This window comes from Eleutherodactylus coqui, chromosome 4, assembly GCF_035609145.1.
Source record: "Eleutherodactylus coqui strain aEleCoq1 chromosome 4, aEleCoq1.hap1, whole genome shotgun sequence".
Lineage (NCBI taxonomy): Eukaryota > Metazoa > Chordata > Amphibia > Anura > Eleutherodactylidae > Eleutherodactylus > Eleutherodactylus coqui.
In genome coordinates this window covers 134,300,901-134,323,364 of record NC_089840.1, presented here as the reverse complement: position 1 = coordinate 134,323,364, position 22,464 = coordinate 134,300,901, and the positions used below count along the sequence as shown (strand labels likewise).

Below are 22,464 nucleotides of genomic sequence, written 5' to 3'. Positions count from 1 at the left end.
GGAACTGGGGAGACCAGTTCCAGACGGAGATTGGTCAAAAGCTATGACTCTGACACATAAGATGTCAATCTCGGGTAAAATGCAGGAAATGAACTACAAGTTGCTTTCCCAGTGGTACAAAACACCATCCAAATTAGCCAGAATATATCCTCAGCTATCAAGTAGATGCTGGAGATGCGCAGTAGACGAAGGGAACTTCCTACACATATGGTGGTCGTGCCCTGGGATCAAGAAACTGTGGGAAGATGTTAACAGGCTATACAATGCCCTGACCCATGCCGGGATCACCTTCACTCCGGAAATGGCCCTGCTATCAATATTCCCAGGTTCCATATCAGGAGCAAAGAAGGGCCTACTCAGATTTTTTATCATGGCCTTGAGGCAGGTGATCCCTAGGCTATGGAAGTCGACAACAATCCCAAATAGAATTACCTGGCTGGAAAACTTAGATAGTATAAAACAACTAGAGGAAACCATCGCCAAGGATAACAACAGGCGCCAGAGGTTCTATGCGACGTGGGCGACATGGGTGGCATTCCGATCTTCCGACCGAATTAAGGAATGGCTCCTGAGAGGGGAAATATCTAGATAAAACACTACGGCTCCAGGAAAATATAAAGTATAAGTTGACGGGGGGGGGGCGCACCCACCGGGCGCGTGGGAGATCTTTTTTACCTATCCTTCTTAATCTATATCTCTTACTTTCAAGCTCTAATTTCTGAAGTTCTTTCTCTTCATACAATTATTTGGTTAAGAAAAACTAGTCATTTCTTTTCTATGCAAAGTAAGATATATGAACAAGGTTTTTATGTAACTGTTTACACAAGTTGAAAAAATGACTAAATAAAATCCGTTTGAACTTAAAATCAATGGGGGGAATCTTTTTTTTCGGTTTTACTTCAGTTTCTCTCCTCCAAAAACGCAGCCCCTGACGTGCCGGTGCCGGTACCGCAGCCGCTGCCAGAAGCCCCGGAGCTCCATAACAACCTCCCCGCAGCGCAGACCATCCCAGGACAACTTTATAGCCCCGCCCACCTCTGGGCACGTGGTCGGTGACGTCACCAGCAGCAACAGCTCTCCAGTATCTGCTGATCAGCCGGTGTGTACGCTGGACGCGCTTCTCGTCCCGCACGCTGCAGAGCACATAGCTGCCGGCAGGGGGAGCTCTCTGTTATTTGCGGTGGCACCTGCTCTCCTCCTCTCCCACCGCCGCCCCCTACTGGGTGACAAGTGCCGGCCCCCCTCCAGTGGGTATATCCCACACGAGGAGGGAGCGCGGCAGCCGGCAGGGAATGGGGGAGCAGCGGCGCCCCCGCCCGCACTCTCCGCACAGTGCCGGCCCCGCAGTGCGCGCCCTCAGCATTACTGTGGATGAGCAGAACGTCATTCCCGGCGCCCTCCGCCTCATCCGAGAGCTCCGACCTGCCTGGGACCTTCGCGGCGTGCACACCAAGGTAACCCGGGGAGAGCCGTCCTGGACGGGGGGGTCCAAGCCAGGGAGTCACAGGGAGAGCACCGAGCTGTCACTGCTGTCACCGGCAGCCGGGGAGTCACAGGGAGAGCACCGAGCTGTCACTGCTGTCACCGGCAGCCGGGGAGTCACAGGGGGTTCACTGAGCTGTCACTACTGTCCCTGGCAGCCGGGGAGTCTCAGTGGGTGCATTGAGCTGTCACTACTGTCACTGGCAGCCAGAGAGCACCGAGCTGTCACTGCTGTCACTGCTGTCACCGGCAGCTGGGGAGTGCAGGGGGTGCACTGAGCTGTCACTACTGTCACCGGCAGCCGGGGAGTCGCAGGGAGAGCCCCGAGCTGCCACTACTGTCACCGGCAGCTGGGAAGCACTGAGCTGTCACTACTGTCACTTGGCAACCAGAGAGAGCAGAGCTGTCACTGCTGTCACCGGCAGCCGGCGAGTTGCAGGGAGAGCACTGAGCTGTCACTGCTGTCACCGGCAGCCGACGAGTTGCAGGGAGAGCACTGAGCTGTCACTGCTGTCACCGGCAGCCGGCGAGTGGCAGGGAGAGCACTGAGCTGTCACTGCTGTCACCGGCAGCCGGCGAGTGGCAGGGAGAGCACTGAGCTGTCACTGCTGTCACCGGCAGCCGGCGAGTGGCAGGGAGAGCACTGAGCTGTCACTGCTGTCACCGGCAGCCGGCGAGTGGCAGGGAGAGCACTGAGCTGTCACTGCTGTCACCGGCAGCCGGCGAGTGGCAGGGAGAGCACTGAGCTGTCACTGCTGTCACCGGCAGCCGGCGAGTCGCAGGGAGAGCACTGAGCTGTCACTGCTGTCACCGGCAGCCGGCGAGTCGCAGGGAGAGCACTGAGCTGTCACTGCTGTCACCGGCAGCCGGCGAGTCGCAGGGAGAGCACTGAGCTGTCACTGCTGTCACCGGCAGCCGGCGAGTCGCAGGGAGAGCACTGAGCTGTCACTGCTGTCACCGGCAGCCGGCGAGTCGCAGGGAGAGCACTGAGCTGTCACTGCTGTCACCGGCAGCCGGCGAGTCGCAGGGAGAGCCCCGAGCTGTCACTGCTGTCACCGGCAGCCGGCGAGTCGCAGGGAGAGCCCCGAGCTGTCACTGCTGTCACCGGCAGCTGGCGAGTCGCAGGGAGAGCCCCGAGCTGTCACTGCTGTCACCGGCAGCCGGCGAGTCGCAGGGAGAGCCCCGAGCTGCCACTACTGTCACCGGCAGCCGGAAAGCACTGAGCTGCCACTACTGTCACCGGCAGCTGGGAAGCACTGAGCTGTCACTACTGTCACTTGGCAACCAGAGAGAGCAGAACTGTCACTGCTGTCACCGGCAGCCGGCGAGTTGCAGGGAGAGCACTGAGCTGTCACTGCTGTCACCGGCAGCCGGCGAGTTGCAGGGAGAGCACTGAGCTGTCACTGCTGTCACCGGCAGCCGGCGAGTGGCAGGGAGAGCACTGAGCTGTCACTGCTGTCACCGGCAGCCGGCGAGTGGCAGGGAGAGCACTGAGCTGTCACTGCTGTCACCGGCAGCCGGCGAGTGGCAGGGAGAGCACTGAGCTGTCACTGCTGTCACCGGCAGCCGGCGAGTCGCAGGGAGAGCACTGAGCTGTCACTGCTGTCACCGGCAGCCGGCGAGTCGCAGGGAGAGCACTGAGCTGTCACTGCTGTCACCGGCAGCCGGCGAGTCGCAGGGAGAGCACTGAGCTGTCACTGCTGTCACCGGCAGCCGGCGAGTCGCAGGGAGAGCACTGAGCTGTCACTGCTGTCACCGGCAGCCGGCGAGTCGCAGGGAGAGCACTGAGCTGTCACTGCTGTCACCGGCAGCCGGCGAGTCGCAGGGAGAGCACTGAGCTGTCACTGCTGTCACCGGCAGCCGGCGAGTCGCAGGGAGAGCACTGAGCGGTCACTGCTGTCACCGGCAGCCGGCGAGTCGCAGGGAGAGCCCCGAGCTGTCACTGCTGTCACCGGCAGCCGGCGAGTCGCAGGGAGAGCCCCGAGCTTTCACTGCTGTCACCGGCAGCCGGCGAGTCGCAGGGAGAGCACTGAGCGGTCACTGCTGTCACCGGCAGCCGGCGAGTTGCAGGGAGAGCCCCGAGCTGTCGCCGGCGAGTCGCAGGGAGAGCCCCGAGCTGTCGCCGGCAGCCGGCGAGTCGCAGGGAGAGCCCCGAGCTGTCACCGGCAGCCGGCGAGTCGCAGGGAGAGCCCCGAGCTGTCACCGGCAGCCGGCGAGTCGCAGGGAGAGCCCCGAGCTGTCACTACAGTCACTTGCAGCTGGGGAGTCCCGCAACGCCCGTGGACAGGGGGCCTAAGTGATAATGAACTACTGCAGTGCATTATCAGAGCTTTTACGGTTCAAATCCCCTACAGGGACACAAAAAAATGTAAACTAAAATAAAGTGTTTAAAAGAAAACTCTTTTCTGCACTTTCCCTCTTTTTATAATTTAAAAAAAACAAATCCCACATATTTGGTATCATCGTGTCCCTAACGACCTGTACATTAACTGGAATGCCCTATTTCTTCCGTACAGCAAAAACTTAAATACAAAATCTAAATAGTGTGATCAAAAAGCCACATGTACCCCAAAATGGTAGCAATAAAAACTATAGCTCGCTCATCACACAAAAAAACAAGCCCCACAAATAAGGTGCGTTTTTTTTTATTAAGGAATAACTTTAAAATAATGATAATTTTGGTATGGTGGTAAACATACTGGAAAAAATTACCCAACGGCTGTGCTGCAGGATTAATGGTGGTAGAAAAAACCTGTTGGCAGATTTGAAGTTTTCTCTCCCCAACCTCCAAAAAATACTGCGTTTTACAATACATTATCTGCATACAGGCTTGTAGTGTAGAGTTGCTGGTGACCCTCTGCAGCACTGGGGTGTTTTTTAAATTTAGAAATGTTCAAATCCGCCAATTTTTCGCCAATTCCACGGTTTTCCTGTCATTGGCCGCAGGCCACATGTATAAATGCGCCCTCTCTGCAGATTCTGACAGGTAGCAGAACAGTATTGTTGGACTGCTACATGTTCGTGAACCATTTTTCTCTCATTTACAGCTTTTGATAGTGTAGCGCGATTCGCTGAATATAGCGCACACGTTATTTATCACACATTTGTTTTAGAATTTACTGTATATGTTACATCACTTGTTCAGCGGTGAACGGGAAGTGCCATGTCGGGGCCGTTTTACGTGAAGCGATTCTCTTCAGTTTCTTCATACAGTCTAGTGCGAAGCTGAACGATAATCGCTCCGTGTAAACGCTGCCTGCAACTGAGCAAGGAAAGGTAATTAAAAACAGAATGCTAATTGCGTATGGGCTATGGTTCAGACGCCTTCATTGACTTCAATGAAGGCCGTCCGCGGCAGAATAGAGCGTGCTGCGATTTTTCTTCCGCTCGCAGAATATGCAGTTCGTATCTGTGAGTGTGAAGGAAAAATCTAAATTACTTGGCTTTCAATGCCCGCATTTTAGGGCTCATGTGCATGGGCAGGTTGGACCCCGCATGCGGGATTCCCGCAACAGAGTTCGGCCCGGTGCTCAACCGGTGACCCCTGCGTGGCTGCCTGCACACAGGCGGGTCGGACCCCACATGGAGGATTCCCGCAGCGGAGTTCCACCCGGTGCAGGCCTGCTTACCTGTCTGTGGTGTCTTCTACGTCTCCTTCTGTGCTGCCAATATGCTGGTCCGCACACGCGCAGTACAGGGGACACCGTGTCGGCGCTATGGCGATGATGTGGCCTCCTCTGCTGCAAATGTGTCGGCCACCACATGCGCAGTTGAGAGGATGCCGTGCTGTCGCTATAGCGATGACGCGGCTCCTGTGGCCATTCCGCAATGATGACGGCACATCTTCAATGGAAGTCGGCCGTGCATAGCCTGCGACAAATCGCAGCATGCTGTGATTTCTTTCCCGTAAGCGGAAAAAATTGCAATCGTTTTCCGCTCATGGACAGGTAATCACATTTTTCCATAGCATGTAAAGGGCTGGATTTGCTGCGAAATCCAGAGGCGAATCCCGTTTTGGATTTCACAATGCAAATCTGCCCACGGACAAGAGGCCCTACCGTAGAAAGTCAGCAGAATCCATTTGTGTGAGACCCTCCCTCCCCCCTTAGGGATGTGTAACCTATGCCAGAACTTTTGATTCTTGATGCATGTTAGTTAGTTGACACAAAAAGGTAAGTTTGTTATTACCTACTTAGAAGTTAAATATAAACTGCAGTATACAATTTCAGTATATTAGTATCACATTTTTCAATGCCAGCTGTTTACTGAACTGGAAAAGCTGGGAAAGGGTCTGCAGACCTTCTGCAATAACCTTCAGTCACTTCTTCATATAAGATCTTGTTCACATTTGTATTCGAGTCTACATATCGTAAAGGCAGCATAAGGATTAGGCCCACCTGTTCTCCGATGGGTGGTTAGTACCCATGTAGGACTGACTACCCTCTCCGTAGGCGTTACAACATGCGCAAAGGGACTGGGAAATTGACTTGATTATTAAAAAAAACCCTTTGACTTTAAATAAGGATGGAGGCCCCATGTGATGTCACAAAACTCGTCCTTGGGTCCCTCTATCCCATTTGAGAACCCCTGTCTGCATGACTGTCACATCTGGTATGAAGAAAATAACTGTGGGGCATATCTGCTATGCCTGTACATTAGTTTTCCAGTGTAGAAAAGTTGCGTTTTTTTTTTTTTGGCATGTGGCTCACAACTCTCTTAAAAAATTTAAAAAAGTTGTTAGGGCCACCATATATAGCATTGTATACAGCAAACTGGCATATATTATACTATATAATGCCTACTCCAGCTTGTCGCTCATAACTGGCTGCACAGTCCACTTAGAGCAGCATATGTATGTATATGGGAATGCATCCGGTCATTTGGGTGTCCCTGCTGTTCTGCTGGGTTCACATGGGGCAGAATTTCCGTGCGGACTTTCTAAAGCCTAAGCAGCAGAGTGGATAAGATTTGCAAAAATTCCGTCCACACGCTGTGGACAATCCGCTGCCGGCAAGCCACATGGAAACTGACATGCGGCATGGAATTCAAATCCGCGGCATGTCAATTGTATCGCCATTTCCGCTGTGGGCTCTCTCCTCTCCATGGGGAGAGATTCCTGCAGCAAAATACAGGTGGACAAGCCAGGTTCGCGCTGGTTTTGAAGCTGCCTTTCCGCTGCGGACATCCCACGGGATTTCGTCCCATGGTATCCGGCCTTATAGTGACTGTCTACAAAGAATGGCTTTTCACAGAACAACTATTGCGCTGAAAAAAGTAGGAACTGCTTTATCTCTACGGGGGCCTTTGCTGCGCAAAACACAGAAGTCTATGCAAAGGAATGCCTAAAACACTGCGCAAATCTGCAAACAAAAGAACACATCTGGTCCTCATTAGGCTAATAGCCTTTTAATCAATGGAAAAGGTGTTGTACGCGCATGTGAACTGGCCCTCTGCGCTTGTAAAGCACAGTACTATGCGCAGACACGCCTGAATATGCGCCTCACCCAACCTCATTCATACGCAAATACATTGCACTGCGAGCATTTCTGCGTATACGCTCGTGTGAAGCCGCCCTTAAACAGCTGCCTGTTCACAGCGAATGGAGGCGGGCAGCCGGAAGAGATCTCTGGCATGCTCCGCCTCTATTTACTAAACCACTTGCTAATGCGCCTGGTGGTTATCCCAAAAAAAGCCACTGTATCTGGTTACCCTCTGCAGAAGTCTATGGAATCAGTATTGCAACATCTGTTGTAACCCGGACTTTAAAACTATCATGTTGCTTTTTGTTCATCCCTTGAAAAATGGGATAAAAAGTTATTCAAAATGTCACCAATGAAATCCTCTGGGAAAAACTGAAAAAAAGTTATACATGGGGTGACACAAAATAAATGATTTGGAAGTGATTCTATTGTACATAACTAATAAAGCATAAAACACCAACTAAACGTCGTATCACCAAATAAACTAATCTGCAAAATAGTTACATGTTGTTTCTGGTGCCCAGTGACAGCCATAAAACCCAGAGAGGGCAGCATAAAGGGGGCGGGATAACCTTCTATAGTCCTTTGATTGGACTACTTGCCGTACTCGTCTGCTGGCTGTCTACTAAACAAGTAACCTGTGTAGCAACTACACAGCTTGTAGGTTTATTATGTCATATAATATTAGACCTTTCAACCCTCTGCTGACACCGTAGTGGCTGTACTACAATAAAGCGAGTACAAAGGTTTATTTAATCTTTTTTATTTTTTTCTATTTTGGTGTTTCTCCAGAATTCCTGTACACCGTGTCCCCAATCATAAGAACACACGTGGTTCAAAGGCAGCTGTGCCTTGGCTGACCTGTTTGGAGCATCCTGTCCCCAACTGAATATAAGTGGAGGGGTGGAACTAACACAGCCAATCAGATGATGATATGGTGGGGAGTGCTAGTATTCACATATCATAGAATGATACGAAACTAACAAGCGCTGGTAGATTCATCCGTCTTTGCGTGTCAGCAGGTGTCTCTGGTATCAGCCACTTTAACCAGGGAGAGTTAGGTGGATTAGAACAAATGTTTTGAAGGCCCTTGAAAATGATTATCGCGCAAACGAGCGAAATTGAACGATAATCGTTTAGTCTAAGCACAGCCAATGATCGAACAATAAATCGTTCGTTTTTCGTTCGCGATTCATTTTATGCAGGCATAAAAACCATTGTCGGCTCGTTCACGTATCGTTCCGTATAAACAGCGCTCATTCAGTCCCTCTTAGTCACTTATACAGCAAATGTGAATGAATGAGCGATTTCTGATTTGAACGAGCCAACGATGTGTCTGCTGGTATAAACAGGCTGCACGAGCAAATACTGACCTCCACTTGCCCAAATGAGAAATCGGCTTTTCTAAATGGACCCTAAGGCCTCCCTCACACAGGCGTTTTTGTACAGCGTTTAGCGCTTCGTTTTCAGCACTGCACTGAACGCTGTACAACACTCCCATTCATTTCAATGGGGCTGCTCACACAGGGCTGAAAACGCAGCGTCTTCAACACTGTGCTGTGACAGCATTGCATGTTCTATTTTGGGGCGTTTTCAGCCCTGCGTCACCCATTGAAATGAATGGGCAGGGGTTTCAGCACTGCTGAAAACGCGGAAAAAGTTGGTGCTGCGTTTTTGGCAGCGTTAACCGTACACCGATTTTCGGGGGGAGGGCTTGCAATAGAAGCCAAAAATCAGTCCTAGCTACACTAGATAGAAGAAGAAAAAAAAAAGCAATACTCATCCAGGTCGCGGCCGCTGACCTCTGCCGCGGGCTTCCCCAGCACTGACAAATCTATTGCCGTAGGCCAGGTTTGAGAACCCCCCCCCCCCCCCCTCCAGCAATAGATTGCTGTGATTGGTTCTCGGCGCTGGCTTGATGCCCAATCACAGCCCTTCACTGACTATCTCAGCCAATCAGAGCCGGCAAGCTCTGATAAAGGTCTTCTCAGAACCGCACGCTGAGTTCTCTGCGGGTAGTGCTGATAACATTGTTTCCCGACGGAGAACAAAGGAGCTGAAAGCAGATAAGGGATCTCTGGCGATTAACTGCATTCGGCTAAAGGCTTCAATTGCATGCTATTAGGTAGCTACTTAATAGCAAAATTAATAGCTCAAAGCTGTCACTCGAACTGTTGTTAGAGCGATCATCGCTCCATGTACATGGCTTATAGTTTTGTTCTGGCCCTCTGTGTGGATTATGCTGAAAAAAATCTGCTCCACATCCGCTATACAAATAGTGAGATTAGAAGTATGAATACGTATTGCAGTACCTGCATTGGTTACAGCTGCTAATGGAGTATTAATGAGGCAATCACAGTCCCACATAATTAGACCGCTCAACAAACCGCCTCAGTACTGACCTTTTCCATGGCGCAAGAGCTTTTTTTTTTCTTTTTCTTACACCGCATGAAGTAATTGATGTAGGATACGGAGCGCAGTTATAGATGCAGAAGTTTTAATTAATTAATTAATTTTATATAAAATTTTTTTTTAACGCTGCTTTATGACTGGTGTTTTCCATTTCTTATATGTTCGCAGTTGTTCACTGATGGCATCACAAACAAGCTGCTCGCCTGCTATGTGGATTCATGTATGAAGGATGCCGTACTGGTGCGCATCTATGGCAAAAGGACTGAGCTGTTTGTGGATCGTGAAGATGAGGTGACCAGTTTCCAGTTGCTGCGAACGCACGGCTGTGCCCCAGAGCTGTATTGTACTTTTCAAAATGGACTTTGCTACGAGTTCATACGTGGCTTGGCACTGGGACCGGAGCATGTGCGCCAACCTCATATATTACGGTAACCGTTCATGTTTAACCAAGCTATGCCTAGCTATTACAGCAAGACTTTGTAGAGATAAGTGTTTTGTAATGAGATTGCTTCTTTAATAACTTTATTTTTGAAAACTGATTCCCTTACATAAACCACCTTGTGCACAGAGATGGACTAAAAGCAAAACTTAAGCTATGGACTGTTGTAAATATGTTGCAGAAAGGTGAAGTATATTTGCCAGATTATCATTCAGTTCAACCAGAATCACGAAGTTCTTGTTCTTCCAGCTTCAGCCAGCATAAAAATTCATAGCCGGCTCGTGCACTTAGCGGGGAGTTTAATCACTGATCATTCAGTGTTTCACATAGGAATATCAGAAGGGGTATCGTCACTCCTTAAGGCCTCATGTCCACGGGGAAAATTGGGCCCGCCGCGGATTCTCCATGCGGGTCCCTCCTTTCCCGGGGACATGAGGCCGAAAATAAGATTAAACTCACCTGTTCAGAAGCTGAGGATCTTCCCTCCGTCGCGGACGGATCTTCTTTCTTCGGCCCGGCAGATGTGCATGCACCGGACCGAATAAAGAAGATCCGGCCGCGACGGAGGGAAGATCAACAGCGCCCAGACAGGCAAGTTTTAATTCAGGTACGGGTGTTCCACGGATCTGGACGGCTTCCATAGGCTTCAATAGAAGCCTGCAGGAGCTGTCCCCGCGGGAGACCCGCACGAAAATAGAGCATATCGCGTTTTTTTTTCCCGCACGCAAATCCACGCCTGAAGGGAAAAATGACATCCGCAGGTATTTACCTGCGGGTGTCCAATGCATCCCTATGGGGCACGGATCCGCGTGCGGGAAAAACGCTGCGGATTTTAAATATTAATTATCCCGTGGACATGAGGCCTAAGGAGAGCACCTAGAAGGTGAGTTAGGAGACTTATAAGGCCATGTATGCTCCTCCTGGATAATATATTCAAATAAGGAAGATGGAACAATACCTCTGCAGTGCCACCTATTGGATGGCAGCATTCCTGCAAATCAATGTCCGATCCTTTATACAGGTGTTTAGAACAGTGATTGGGAATTGAAAACCAGGCCAGAATCCATACACAGACAGCTGTATTTCAAAGGGGTTGTCCAGGACTTTTACTATTGATCACGTCACCTCAGGATAGGTCGGCAATAGTTCATCGATGGAGGTTCGCCACTCTGCACTGCGCCCGTTGTCATTGTTGACAGTGGTGGAAGCACTTGCAGTGGCCAAGTTTGGTACCGCAGGCACAGCTCCCATTGAATTTGGTTATGGCGGTTAGTTTTTCTGATACACAAGTGCATTATAGTCAAGTTTAGTAAGTTGAGCATGTTCAGAGCCCATTTTCTTTGTTCCATTCACTGTCAGCAAGCAACAGTTCATGATCTATAAAATCAAAAGCTATGAGCTCAGAGTTGAGAAAGGGATGGGATAGCTGATTAAAGGCTCCATCGTAGTTTATCAGCATGTTTGGTAGATTGGTAATAAAGGTTGTCTGAATTAAAAAAATAAAAATTACTAATGTGATGATTACTCATCTGTTAAATCTCTCACCTCTTCAGTGCCAACACTCTGATGGTCACAGCTCGTCTTTGTGTACTTTGGCACGGTGAGGACATGCTGTATACTCACATGACCGCTGCAGCAAGTCACTGGACTCAACGACCCATGCTGTAAATGCAATTATTGCTGAGGCCAGTGACTGGCTGCAGTGGTCTGGTTGATGTACAGCATGTTATCACTGCAGCAAAGTACACAGACTGACCTGGAGATGTAGGGGTTAGCTGGCCGATAACTGTTTGAATAGCTGCAACGCTCAGGCGATTGCTGCAGCCTCTTCATTGGCCTGTGACGTCACGCCCATTGGTGACTTGGCCATTCTGTAGCCCAGTCTCATTCAAGTGAATAGGACTGAGCTGCTATACCAAAGACAGCCACTGTATAATGTACAGCGCTGTGCCTGGTATGTAATGTAAAAGCCATGGCTCTCGAGCATTGTGGCCCTCTTAAACAGGTGTTCTGTGAGAATGTCAAGAGTAGGTCCCTCGGAATCTGATATTGATGAGCTATCCTAAGGGTAGGACTGCGAGAGCGCCAAAAAAAGCGTTCATAAAGGCATCATCAAAATTAGATAAGAAAAGTATAACAAACCTTTCACATATAATACTTAGTGCATGTAGAAAAAGATTAAAAACCTTTATAACTGTACAGAGGTTTCTGTGTACTACTGAGTACTGTCTTAAAGAAACTAGATCACCCCCCAAAGATTCCTAGTAATAAAAACACGTGAGAAAAGTGGAAAATGGTTCTCAGTCTGGTTTTAATTTTAGGATTTGAATTATTCACTTATTCTGTTGTCTGTACATGACTATGGGGGCGGCCATCTTTACAGAGCCACATTTAACGGCATTAGGACTAATGCCCATCGATGAATTATCGATGCGGAAATCATGGCCAGACACCTGCCTTGAATTCCACAGCAATGTCCGTCCATAGACATTCTGTTTTAAATGATTCTCCCCTGCCCATGAGCGGAAATCGACAGCAGAAATCGCTCGAGGGGGAGAATCAGAAATCGAGCAGAAATCGCTCGCGGGGAAGAATCGCAGCATGTTCTTATTCTGTGAGGGAAAATGCACGAACGGCTTCCGTTGCAGTCAATGGAAGCTGTCTGTCCTGCGATACTTCCACAGTGAGGGTGTGACGGGAAAACAAGTTCTCTATGCTCGCCCCAGGGCAGACTTATGTTTTATGCATGGACTAATAGCACAACAGGCTGCAGATTGTATTGGTTGACGATTACTAATTAAAGGGGTTGTCTCATGAAAGCATGTGGGGTTATGCACTTCTGTATGGCCATATTAATGCACTTTGTAATATACATTGTGCATTAATTATGGGCCATACAGAGGTTATTCACTTACCTGTTCCGTTGCTGGCATCCTCGTCTCCATGGATCTGTCTAAAATCGCCTCTTCTGGCGATTTTAGACGCGCTTGCGCTGTGCGGTCTTCTGCCTTCTGAATGGGGCCGCTCATGCCGGAGAGCTGCTCCTTGTAGCTCTGCCCCGTCACGTGTGCCGATTCCAGCCAATCAGGAGGCTGGAATCGGCAATGGACCTTACAGTGAAGATCCCGGCGGCCATCTTACTAAGGTAAGTAAGAAGAAGGAAGAAGTCGCCGCAGCGTGGGGATTCGGGTAAGTACTACCCGTTTTTTTTTTTTAACACATGCATCGGGTTTGTCTCGCGCCGAACGGGGGGCCTATTGAATAAAAAAAAAACCCGTTTCGGCGTGAGACAACCCCTTTAAAGTATAATGGGGACTTTCATACTGTATAGTACACTAGAGTATTTGAACTCTAATAATTTAATTTTAAGTTTTTTGCACAATATTCCGTGCAGAAATCCCACGTCTGAATTAGGCAAAATCTCGTTGATTTTGAAATCCTGTGTCACAGAAGAAAAGCATTGACATGCTGATCCTTGGTGTGGTTTCCATGTGCGTGCAAAACCATGGTAGAACTCCAAGGTGCAGCCTCTGATTTCTGCCACGGGTTAAGTATCAGATCCAGGTAAGAAAGACCCAGTGTGGATCTAACAGATTTTTAAATGGTGTGAACTGCCCTTACATGTAGGAATATCCATACATACCGGTATATCATAAATGTATATGTATTACCATTATTATAGCAATCCAAGCAAAGTATGCAGTAATGATGTCAAACTACCTATCATCTAAGGTTGGATTCTCTTGCTTTGACAGCTTGATTGCACATGAGATGGCCAAATATCACTGTATCCCAGCTCATAATGGCTGCCTTCCAAAGGCCGTTCTGTGGCAGAAGCTGAACAAGTACCTATCTATCCTGCATACCGAAGAGGAAATCCAGGACAGGTATGACTGCGTACCGCACAGATGAAAGTAATAGTTTATAGTAGAATGATCCTCGAGTAGAGTACAAAAAATTCTGTCGCAGCAGTGTGTACTATTGAGCGGAGATGAACTTCATTATGTACACTCATAGTAAAAAAAATATCCAGCACCTAGGAGTTGTTCGAATAGAATGAAACTTTTTCTGATTTGTAATGTTGATATAAGTAAGTGATTACAGTATCAGAGCAAAAGGACCATTTATTGTGGAGAACTGGGAGGCTCTAGGACCCTGTTGTACCGCCTCTAGGTTGGATACAATATGTGATATGAGCGGGCATGGAGGCTCCAGTACCCTGTTGTACCTCTCCTAGCTTAGATACAAGATGTGATACGGGCAGGCATGGAGGCTCTAGTATCCTGTTGTACCGCCTCTAGCTTGGATACAATATCTTATACGGGCGGACATGGAGGCTCTAGTACCCTGTTGTGCCGTCTTTAGCTTGGATGCAAGATGTCATATGGGTGGGCATAAAGACATATCCGTTCTGTATGGCACTCTACCGCGTGTCGGTCCCTATTTACCGTAACTCGGTCTCTAGATCGTGCAAATTTCTAGGCTGTCGAAACTGGCATCCCTGATAGCCCCATTTCTCTTCTATTGGTGATATATCTGGTGACTGGACAGGCCACAGAAGTGTGACTATGTTGTGGGGAAATTCCTGTGACCCCCTTGTGTCTGCAGTCGAGCATTATCCTGTTGGTAAATGCCTCTTGGAATCCGTGTGGCGGTAGGATGTCAACATATCGCTGAGCTGTCATTTTCCCTCGTACCACTGCTAGGGTGGCCGACTGTCATGTGATGAACCCCCAGACCATCACACCAGCAGTGTGCCGCTCCACAGCAAAGGCAGGGTTGAGTCTCTAGCCCCTAGAACAACGCAGTTCCACTCCGTAGCAGTTCAATTTTGTTGATTAGGACACCACTGCAAACTAAGGTAAACGGTGGATGTCAAAGGCAAAACACTTAATGGGCACCAAATTTCTTTTAGATAAGCACCAATGAAACAGTTGGAGCTGCTTGTCGGACAGTCAGACGCTCCTCTCTCCTGGTGGTCTGTCGGGGCGTCCTGAGCCCGGTCACCTTGTGTGCCCTCATACAGTCACTGGTCCCAACACCTCCTAACAGTCTGGTCAGAAAGGCCCAGATGGGGGGACAATTCGTCGCTGCGACTATCCAGCTTCTCACATCCCAATAATGCGCCCCTCTCAAACTGTTAGGTTACATTCACCTGAGCTTGAATCTCATGCAAGTTTTGTTTGTTGCGAGATTCACAAAACTCTCGCGAATATGAACTCCATTCTTATGAATGGAGTCATACACATGAGCGATGTTTTCCCTCACAGCGATGCTGTCCAATTTTTTTTTTCACGCCCCTCAGAACACATCGCCTATTGTTTTCAATGGGTCAGTCAAACACATTGCACATTATGTGATGTGTAAGCGAGTGCTATGGGATGTTTCCCATTGAAATCAATGGGAAACACTTGTCCATTCTCAGCTACGTGTGAAACAAGCCAGATTTCTCGGCCTGACATTGCGCTCGCTTGTGTGAAGGTAGCCTTAAAGGGGTTGTCCCGCAAAAGCAAGTGAAGTTAAACACTTCTGTATGGCCATATAAATGCACTTTGTAATATACATCATGCATTAAATATTGGCCATACAGAAGTTATATACTTACTCCCCCGGTGTTGGCGTCCCCGTCTCCATCGCGCCGACCGAAGCCTTCTTCTGCCTCGATTAGACGCGCTTGCACAGTCTGCTCTTCTGTCCCGTTGAATGGGGCCGCTCCGGCGTGCTCGCGCCGCACAGGTCGTCTGCGCATGCAGATGAGGACGACGTATATCAGCTCGGCGTGAAAACCGAGCCGATATACATTCATGTGAATCCAGCCTAAGAGTGATGTTAGTTTTGAAAATAAGACTAAGTATCCTTTGCATCTCTTCCAGAATTTCACAGTGGCAAATCCGCCTGTGGCCGGTAATCTCCGGATTAGCCAGCCATGTGGACGAGATTAGTCGAAAAGACTTTCTCTATACGATATTGAGGACGGCCAATCCGTCGCAGCAAAGCCGGCGCTGCGGAGCGGATTCCCCAGCTGCAGCATGTCAATTTTGTTTTTTCCGTTGTGGCCGCGCTTTTCTCTATGGGAGCGTTGGCTGCAAGGGAAAAGCATGTGTCCGAGCTGCTCTAGAACCCATGGCTAAGTGTCGTGGGTTTTGAAACGGCGCTTTCCCGGCAGAAATCTCGCGTTTTTTGGGCTCGAAGGCGGGATTCCGACCTGTGGGAACCCAGCCTTAGAACGGGCATGAAAACCAAATATGGGTGTACGAACCAATGCTACCTGAGCATCTCCAGCATAGAGGAGAATAGTCTGGGTCTATTTTGTTGAGTAGAGCTGGGGTTTTATACCACCTGGAGACGATTTTGTAATTTTAATTCTTGGAACCTAGTGGAGAAGGACTAATGTGACCTACATAGGAAATCCTTTATCTCATCTGTGGTAAAGGGGGTGTTTATTTCAGATTCCCATCGGGAGAAAAAGGAGGGGGGTTGTTCGTTCTGTCAGAGCCCTATACATTTTAGAGATTGGGTTCTCCACCCAAAGCTTAGGACTTGTTTGGCAGGTAAGGTCTGCCATACGGCTCAGGTGTGACGCAATCCAATACAGTTCAAAATCTGGGAGCCTTATGCCACCACACCTTTTTTTTTTTTTAATAAGCGTTGCATATTTATTCCTATGTCCTTTTCCCTGCCTGATAAACTTTACTACAAGGTGTTTTAGTTTCGCAAAGAAGATCCGCGCGACCTCTATTCCAAGGGTTTGCAGTACATATAGTATTTTTGGCAGGCAGACTATTATTAACCCCTTAATGACATGGCCTATTTTGAGCTTAAAGGAGATGTCCCGAGGCAGCAAGTGGGTCTATACACTTCTGTATGGCCATAATAATGCACTTTGTAATGTACATCGTGCATTAATTATGAGCCATACAGAAGTTATAAAAAGTTTTATACTTACCTGCTCCGTTGCTGGCGTCCTCGTCTCCATGGTGCCGACTAATTTTCGCCCTCCGATGGCCAAATTAGCCGCGCTTGCGCAGTCCGGGTCTTCTTCCTTTCTGAATGGGGCTCCGTGTAGCTCCGCCCCGTCACGTGCCGATTCCAGCCAATCAGGAGGCTGGAATCGGCAATGGACCGCACAGAAGCCCTGCGGTCCATGAAGACAGAGGATCCCGGCGGCCATCTTCAGCAGGTGAGTATGAAGACGCCGGACCGCCGGGATTCAGGTAAGCGCTGTGCGGGTGGTTTTTTTAACCCCTGCATCGGGGTTGTCTCGCGCCGAACGGGGGGGGGGTTTAAACAAAAAAAAACCCGTTTCGGCGCGGGACATCTCCTTTAAGGACCAAGCCTTATTTTTCAAATCTGACATCTGTCACTTTCTGTGCTAATAACTTTTGAATGCTTTTACTTATCAAGGTGATTCTGAGATTGTTTTTTCGTGACATATTGTACTTTGTTAGTGTAAAAATTTCATCAATAAATTTTGTCTTTATTAGGAAAAAAAATCCAAATTTACTGAAAATTTGGAAAAATTCACAATTTTCAAACTTTGAATTGTTTTCTTTGTAAGATAGAAAGTCAAACACCACAACACAGTTATTAATTAACATTTCCCATAGGCCTACTTTACACAGCAATCATTTTTTAAGTGTTATTTTACTTTTTGCAGACTCCACAAAGTATATAAATTTAGCAGTAATTTTTCACATTTACTAGCAAATTTCAAAATCTAAATTTTTTTAAGGACCAATGCAGTTCAGACATAGTTTTGCCGAGCCTGTATATCAGAATCCCCCATGAATTGCCCCATTTTAAAATCAGCACCCTTCAAAGTATTCAAAATGGCATTTAGAAAGTTTATTAACCCTTTAGATGTTTTACAGGAATTAAAGGAAAGTGCATCAAAAATTAGAACAGTTCCTTTTTTCTACTGATTTTCAATATAAAACCTTTTTTTTTATATATAAAACAGTAGGAGTTAGCAAAGAAACAAAACTTGGAATGTATTACCCAGATTCCGCAGTTTTTAGAAATGCCCCATATGTGGACGTAGCCTGTTGTATGGGCACATGGTAGGTCTCAGAAGGAAAGGAGCGCTTCTTGTCTTTTTGAATGCAGATTTGGCAGGAATAATTTTCAGACCCCATGTAGTGTTTGCAGTGCCCCTGAGGTAGCAGTACATTTGAAACCCCCAACAACTGACCCCATTTTGGAAACTACACCCCTCAGGGAATTTATTAAGGGGTGTAGTGAGCGGTTTGAACCCACAGATGTTTGAGGAATTTTTTTTAACAATTTGAGTTCAATACGAAAAAATCCAATTTTTCACATAATGTTTAGCTTTAGGCCCAGATTTTCATTTTTCACCAGTGGCAGAAGGAAAAACGTACCCCATGATGCGTTACCCAGTTGCTCTCGAACACGGAAATGCCCCATATGTGGACGTAGCCTGTTGTATGGGCACATGGCAGGACTCGGAAGGATAGGAGCGCTTCTTGGCTTTTTGAATGCAGATTTTGCTGGAATAATTTTCAGACACCGTGTAGTGTTTGCAGTGCCCCTGAGGTACCAGTGCATTTGAAACCCCCAACAACTGACCCCATTTTGGAAACTACACCCCTCAGGGAATTTTTTAAGGGGTGTAGTGAGCGGTTTGAACCCACAGGTATTTGAGGAATTTTTTTTAACAATTTGAGTTGAGAACGAAAAATTCACATTTTTCCAATAATGCTCAGTTTAGGCCCAGATTTTTATTTTTTACCAGGGGCAGAAGGAGAAAACGTAACCCATGATGTTACCCAACAGGGAAATGCCCCATATGTGAATCTAAACTGTTTTTAGGGCGCAGGGCTCAGAAGGGAAGGACTTGGCATGTGGCTTTATGTACAAGCTGTGCGAAGTACATCAGGGTAAAACGTCAGGGCAATAAAAAAATTAAAATTTCAGGGACGTGTGGTAGATCTTAAAACACTCATTTATACAGAGGCCGGGTTGTGTGGGGCACGTTTCACACTGGTATATGGTGTCTTTTCTTATCCCCTGTTTGTAGCACACTCTGCACCTCTTTTGGGTCCTTCCCTTCGTCGCAGTGGAGGGAATTTCACTGAGAAAATGCTGCCCTGGTACAATTCTTGTGGCCTCGCTTCCAGAAGTACTGGGCCTCTCCCCCACCTCCTGGTCCCCAAATATTAGGTCCTTGATAACTTCCTCTTGAAATTCAAGGAATGTCCCCCTGTGGCCTGCACCTCGGAACAGCACGTAGGCATTATACAGTGCCATCTGTACGAGGTGCACGGCCAGTTTTTTGTACCACACCCGTGTTTTCCGCATGGCTCTATAGGGCTCCAGTACCTGGTCTGATAGATCGACTCCTCCCATGTACTTATTATAGTCGAGGACGCAGTCTGGTTTGGGGGTCTCTGCACTGGTACCTCGTACTGGGCAGGGGGTACTGCTGTGGCCGTGTATTGTCGTCAACATAAGGACATCCCTCTTGTCCTTATATTTAACGCACAATACATTGTCGCTGCATTGGGCCCGGCTCTCACCCCTTCTGAGCAGTTGCCCAAGCAGCGTCTTAGGGAGGCTTTTTTGATTTTTCCGAACAGTGCCACATGCCACTGTTCCTCTGGAAGCGAGGCACTGAAACAGGGGGACACTGGTATAAAAGTTATCCAGGTACAGATGGTAACCCTGGTCTAATAGTGGGTGCACCAGTTCCCACACTATTTTCCCTGTTACTCCCAGCACGGGGGGGCATTCTGGGGGCTCAATTTTAGTGTCCTTCCCCTCGTAAATACGGAACTTGTGGGTGTACCCTGATGTACTTTCGCACAGCTTGTACAACTTCACACCATACCGTGCCCGCTTACTGGGCAGGTACTGGCGGAATTTTAGCCTCCCCTTGAAGTGTACCAGGGACTCGTCTACTGCAATGTTTATCTGTGGGGCATACGCCTGGGCAAACTTGGCGTTAAAATGGTCTATTACGGGCCTGATCTTATACAACCGATCGTAATTGGGGTGATCGCTGGGGGGGCACAGCTGGTTGTCATTGTAGTGCAGAAATTTTAAAATACACTCAAAGCGCGTCCTCGACATCGCCATGCGGAACATTGGGGTGTGGTACAAAATATCGGTAGACCAGTACGCCCTGATTGTTGGCTTCTTTATTAGCCCCATGGTTAGTATAAGCCCCCAAAATTTTTTTATCTCTGGTGCATCCACAGGGGTCCACTTATCGGGTCTGGCATAGCTGGAGGTGGGATTTTCTTCTATAAAATTCTGGGCGTACAAATTCGTCTGGGTAACAATATGGGCAATGAACTCTTCAGAAAAAAAAAACTTGAAGAAGTCCTTCCCTCTGAGCCCTTCCGGATCAAATTGAATCCCTGGGTTCCCAATAAAATCAGGGATCTGGGGTCTGTAATCTTCCGGGGTACTCCAGTGAGCATCTGATGCATTGGGGTCAGTGGCGGTCCTTGGACGCCTTCTCGGGGGTGCAGGGAGCTCAGACTCGCAGGATGAGGATGAGGATGAGGAGTCGGAGAATGCCAAAAAAGTGGGGTCGTCATCACCACTACCTGAGTCCGAGTCTGATGCAATGATTGCATACAGTTCCTCTGAAGTGTACCTCCTGCGGGCCATATTTATATAAAATGGGGCACACGGGGAAAAAGTTTTATTAGATGGGACACTGCGGGATGGGGTGACCACGGGACGAGGGTCGGAAAGAACGCGGAAACTTATGTGGTGTATTCACGTAAGTGGGTTTTTTTTTTTTCTTTTTGTTTTTTTTTTTACACAGACGAATACACTGACACAACACGGACTAACGACACACTACACACTAGACGGACTAACGACACGCTACACTAACTAATGACGGGTGACGGGACAGGTAACGAAATGGGAACAACAGGAACTTTTTTTTTTTTTTTTTTTTACACAGACGAATACACTGACAGTACACGGACTAACGACACGCTACACACTAGACGGACTAACTAAACGCTACACTAACTAATAACGGGTGACGGGACAGGTAACGAAATGGGAACAACAGGAACTTTTTTTTTCTTTTTTTTACACCAAGGGATACACTGACTACACGCTGCGCTACACTACACTGCTGATCGCACGCTACAGCTCACTCACTACACTTCTGATCACACACTACAGATCCCTCACTCACTACACTACACTGCACTTCTGATCACTCACTCCACTCTGCTACACTACACTGCCTGATCAATCACTCACTACACTCACTACACTGCCTGATCAATCACTCACTACACTCACTACACTGCCTGATCAATCACTCACTACACTCACTACACTACACCACACTGATCACTAACACTCACTCCACTACACCACACTGATCACTAACTCCTCTCCACTCCACTGATCACTAACTCCTCTCCACTCCACTGATCACTAACTCCTCTCCACTCCACTGATCACTAACTCCTCTCCACTCCACTGATCACTAACTCCTCTCCACTCCACTGATCACTAACTCCTCTCCACTCCACTGATCACTAACTCCTCTCCACTCCACTGATCACTAACTCCTCTCCACTCCACTGATCACTAACTCCTCTCCACTCCACTGATCACTAACTCCTCTCCACTCCACTGATCACTAACTCCTCTCCACTCCACTGATCACTAACTCCTCTCCACTCCACTGATCACTAACTCCTCTCCACTCCACTGATCACTAACTCCTCTCCACTGATCACTAACTCCTCTCCACTCCACTGATCACTAACTCCTCTCCACTCCACTGATCACTAACTCCTCTCCACTCCACTGATCACTAACTCCTCTCCACTCCACTGATCACTAACTCCTCTCCACTCCACTGATCACTAACTCCTCTCCACTCCACTGATCACTAACTCCTCTCCACTCCACTGATCACTAACTCCTCTCCACTCCACTGATCACTAACTCCTCTCCACTCCTCTCCACTCCTCTCCACTCCTCTCCACTCCTCTCCACTCCTCTCCACTCCTCTCCACTCCTCTCCACTCCTCTCCACTCCTCTCCACTCCTCTCCACTCCTCTCCACTCCTCTCCACTCCTCTCCACTCCTCTCCACTCCTCTCCACTCCTCTCCACTCCTCTCCACTCCTCTCCACTCCTCTCCACTCCTCTCCACTCCTCTCCACTCCTCTCCACTCCTCTCCACTCCTCTCCACTCCTCTCCACTCCTCTCCACTCCTCTCCACTCCTCTCCACTCCTCTCCACTCCTCTCCACTCCTCTCCACTCCTCTCCACTCCTCTCCACTCCTCTCCACTCCTCTCCACTCCTCTCCACTCCTCTCCACTCCTCTCCACTCCTCTCCACTCCTCTCCACTCCTCTCCACTCCTCTCCACTCCTCTCCACTCCTCTCCACTCCTCTCCTCTCCTCTCCTCTCCTCTCCTCTCCTCTCCTCTCCTCTCCTCTCCTCTCCTCTCCTCTCCTCTCCTCTCCTCTCCTCTCCTCTCCTCTCCTCTCCTCTCCTCTCCTCTCCACTCCACTCCACTCCACTCCACTCCACTCCACTCCACGCCTAATCTACACACTAATCGCTCGTTTTTTCACAGAGATATGACAGTAGGTGCTCTATCTACAGGCACCGGAAACACACTGCGGTGCTTGCACAT

The 22,464-nt window shown here is 48.4% G+C and overlaps 1 protein-coding gene across 1 annotated transcript in view; it reads left to right on the top strand.

The window, feature by feature from the left end:
• Positions 1 to 1,101: 1,101 nt before the first annotated feature.
• The window catches only part of ETNK2 (ethanolamine kinase 2), a 36,947-nt gene continuing 15,584 nt past the window's right edge, over positions 1,102 to 22,464 (top strand). The window contains exons 1-3 of the mRNA XM_066600124.1: positions 1,102 to 1,454; positions 9,543 to 9,802; positions 13,569 to 13,700. Coding sequence (XP_066456221.1) covers positions 1,293 to 1,454; positions 9,543 to 9,802; positions 13,569 to 13,700 — 554 coding nt within the window. The 5' untranslated portion in view covers positions 1,102 to 1,292. The remainder of the gene's footprint in view (positions 1,455 to 9,542; positions 9,803 to 13,568; positions 13,701 to 22,464) is intronic.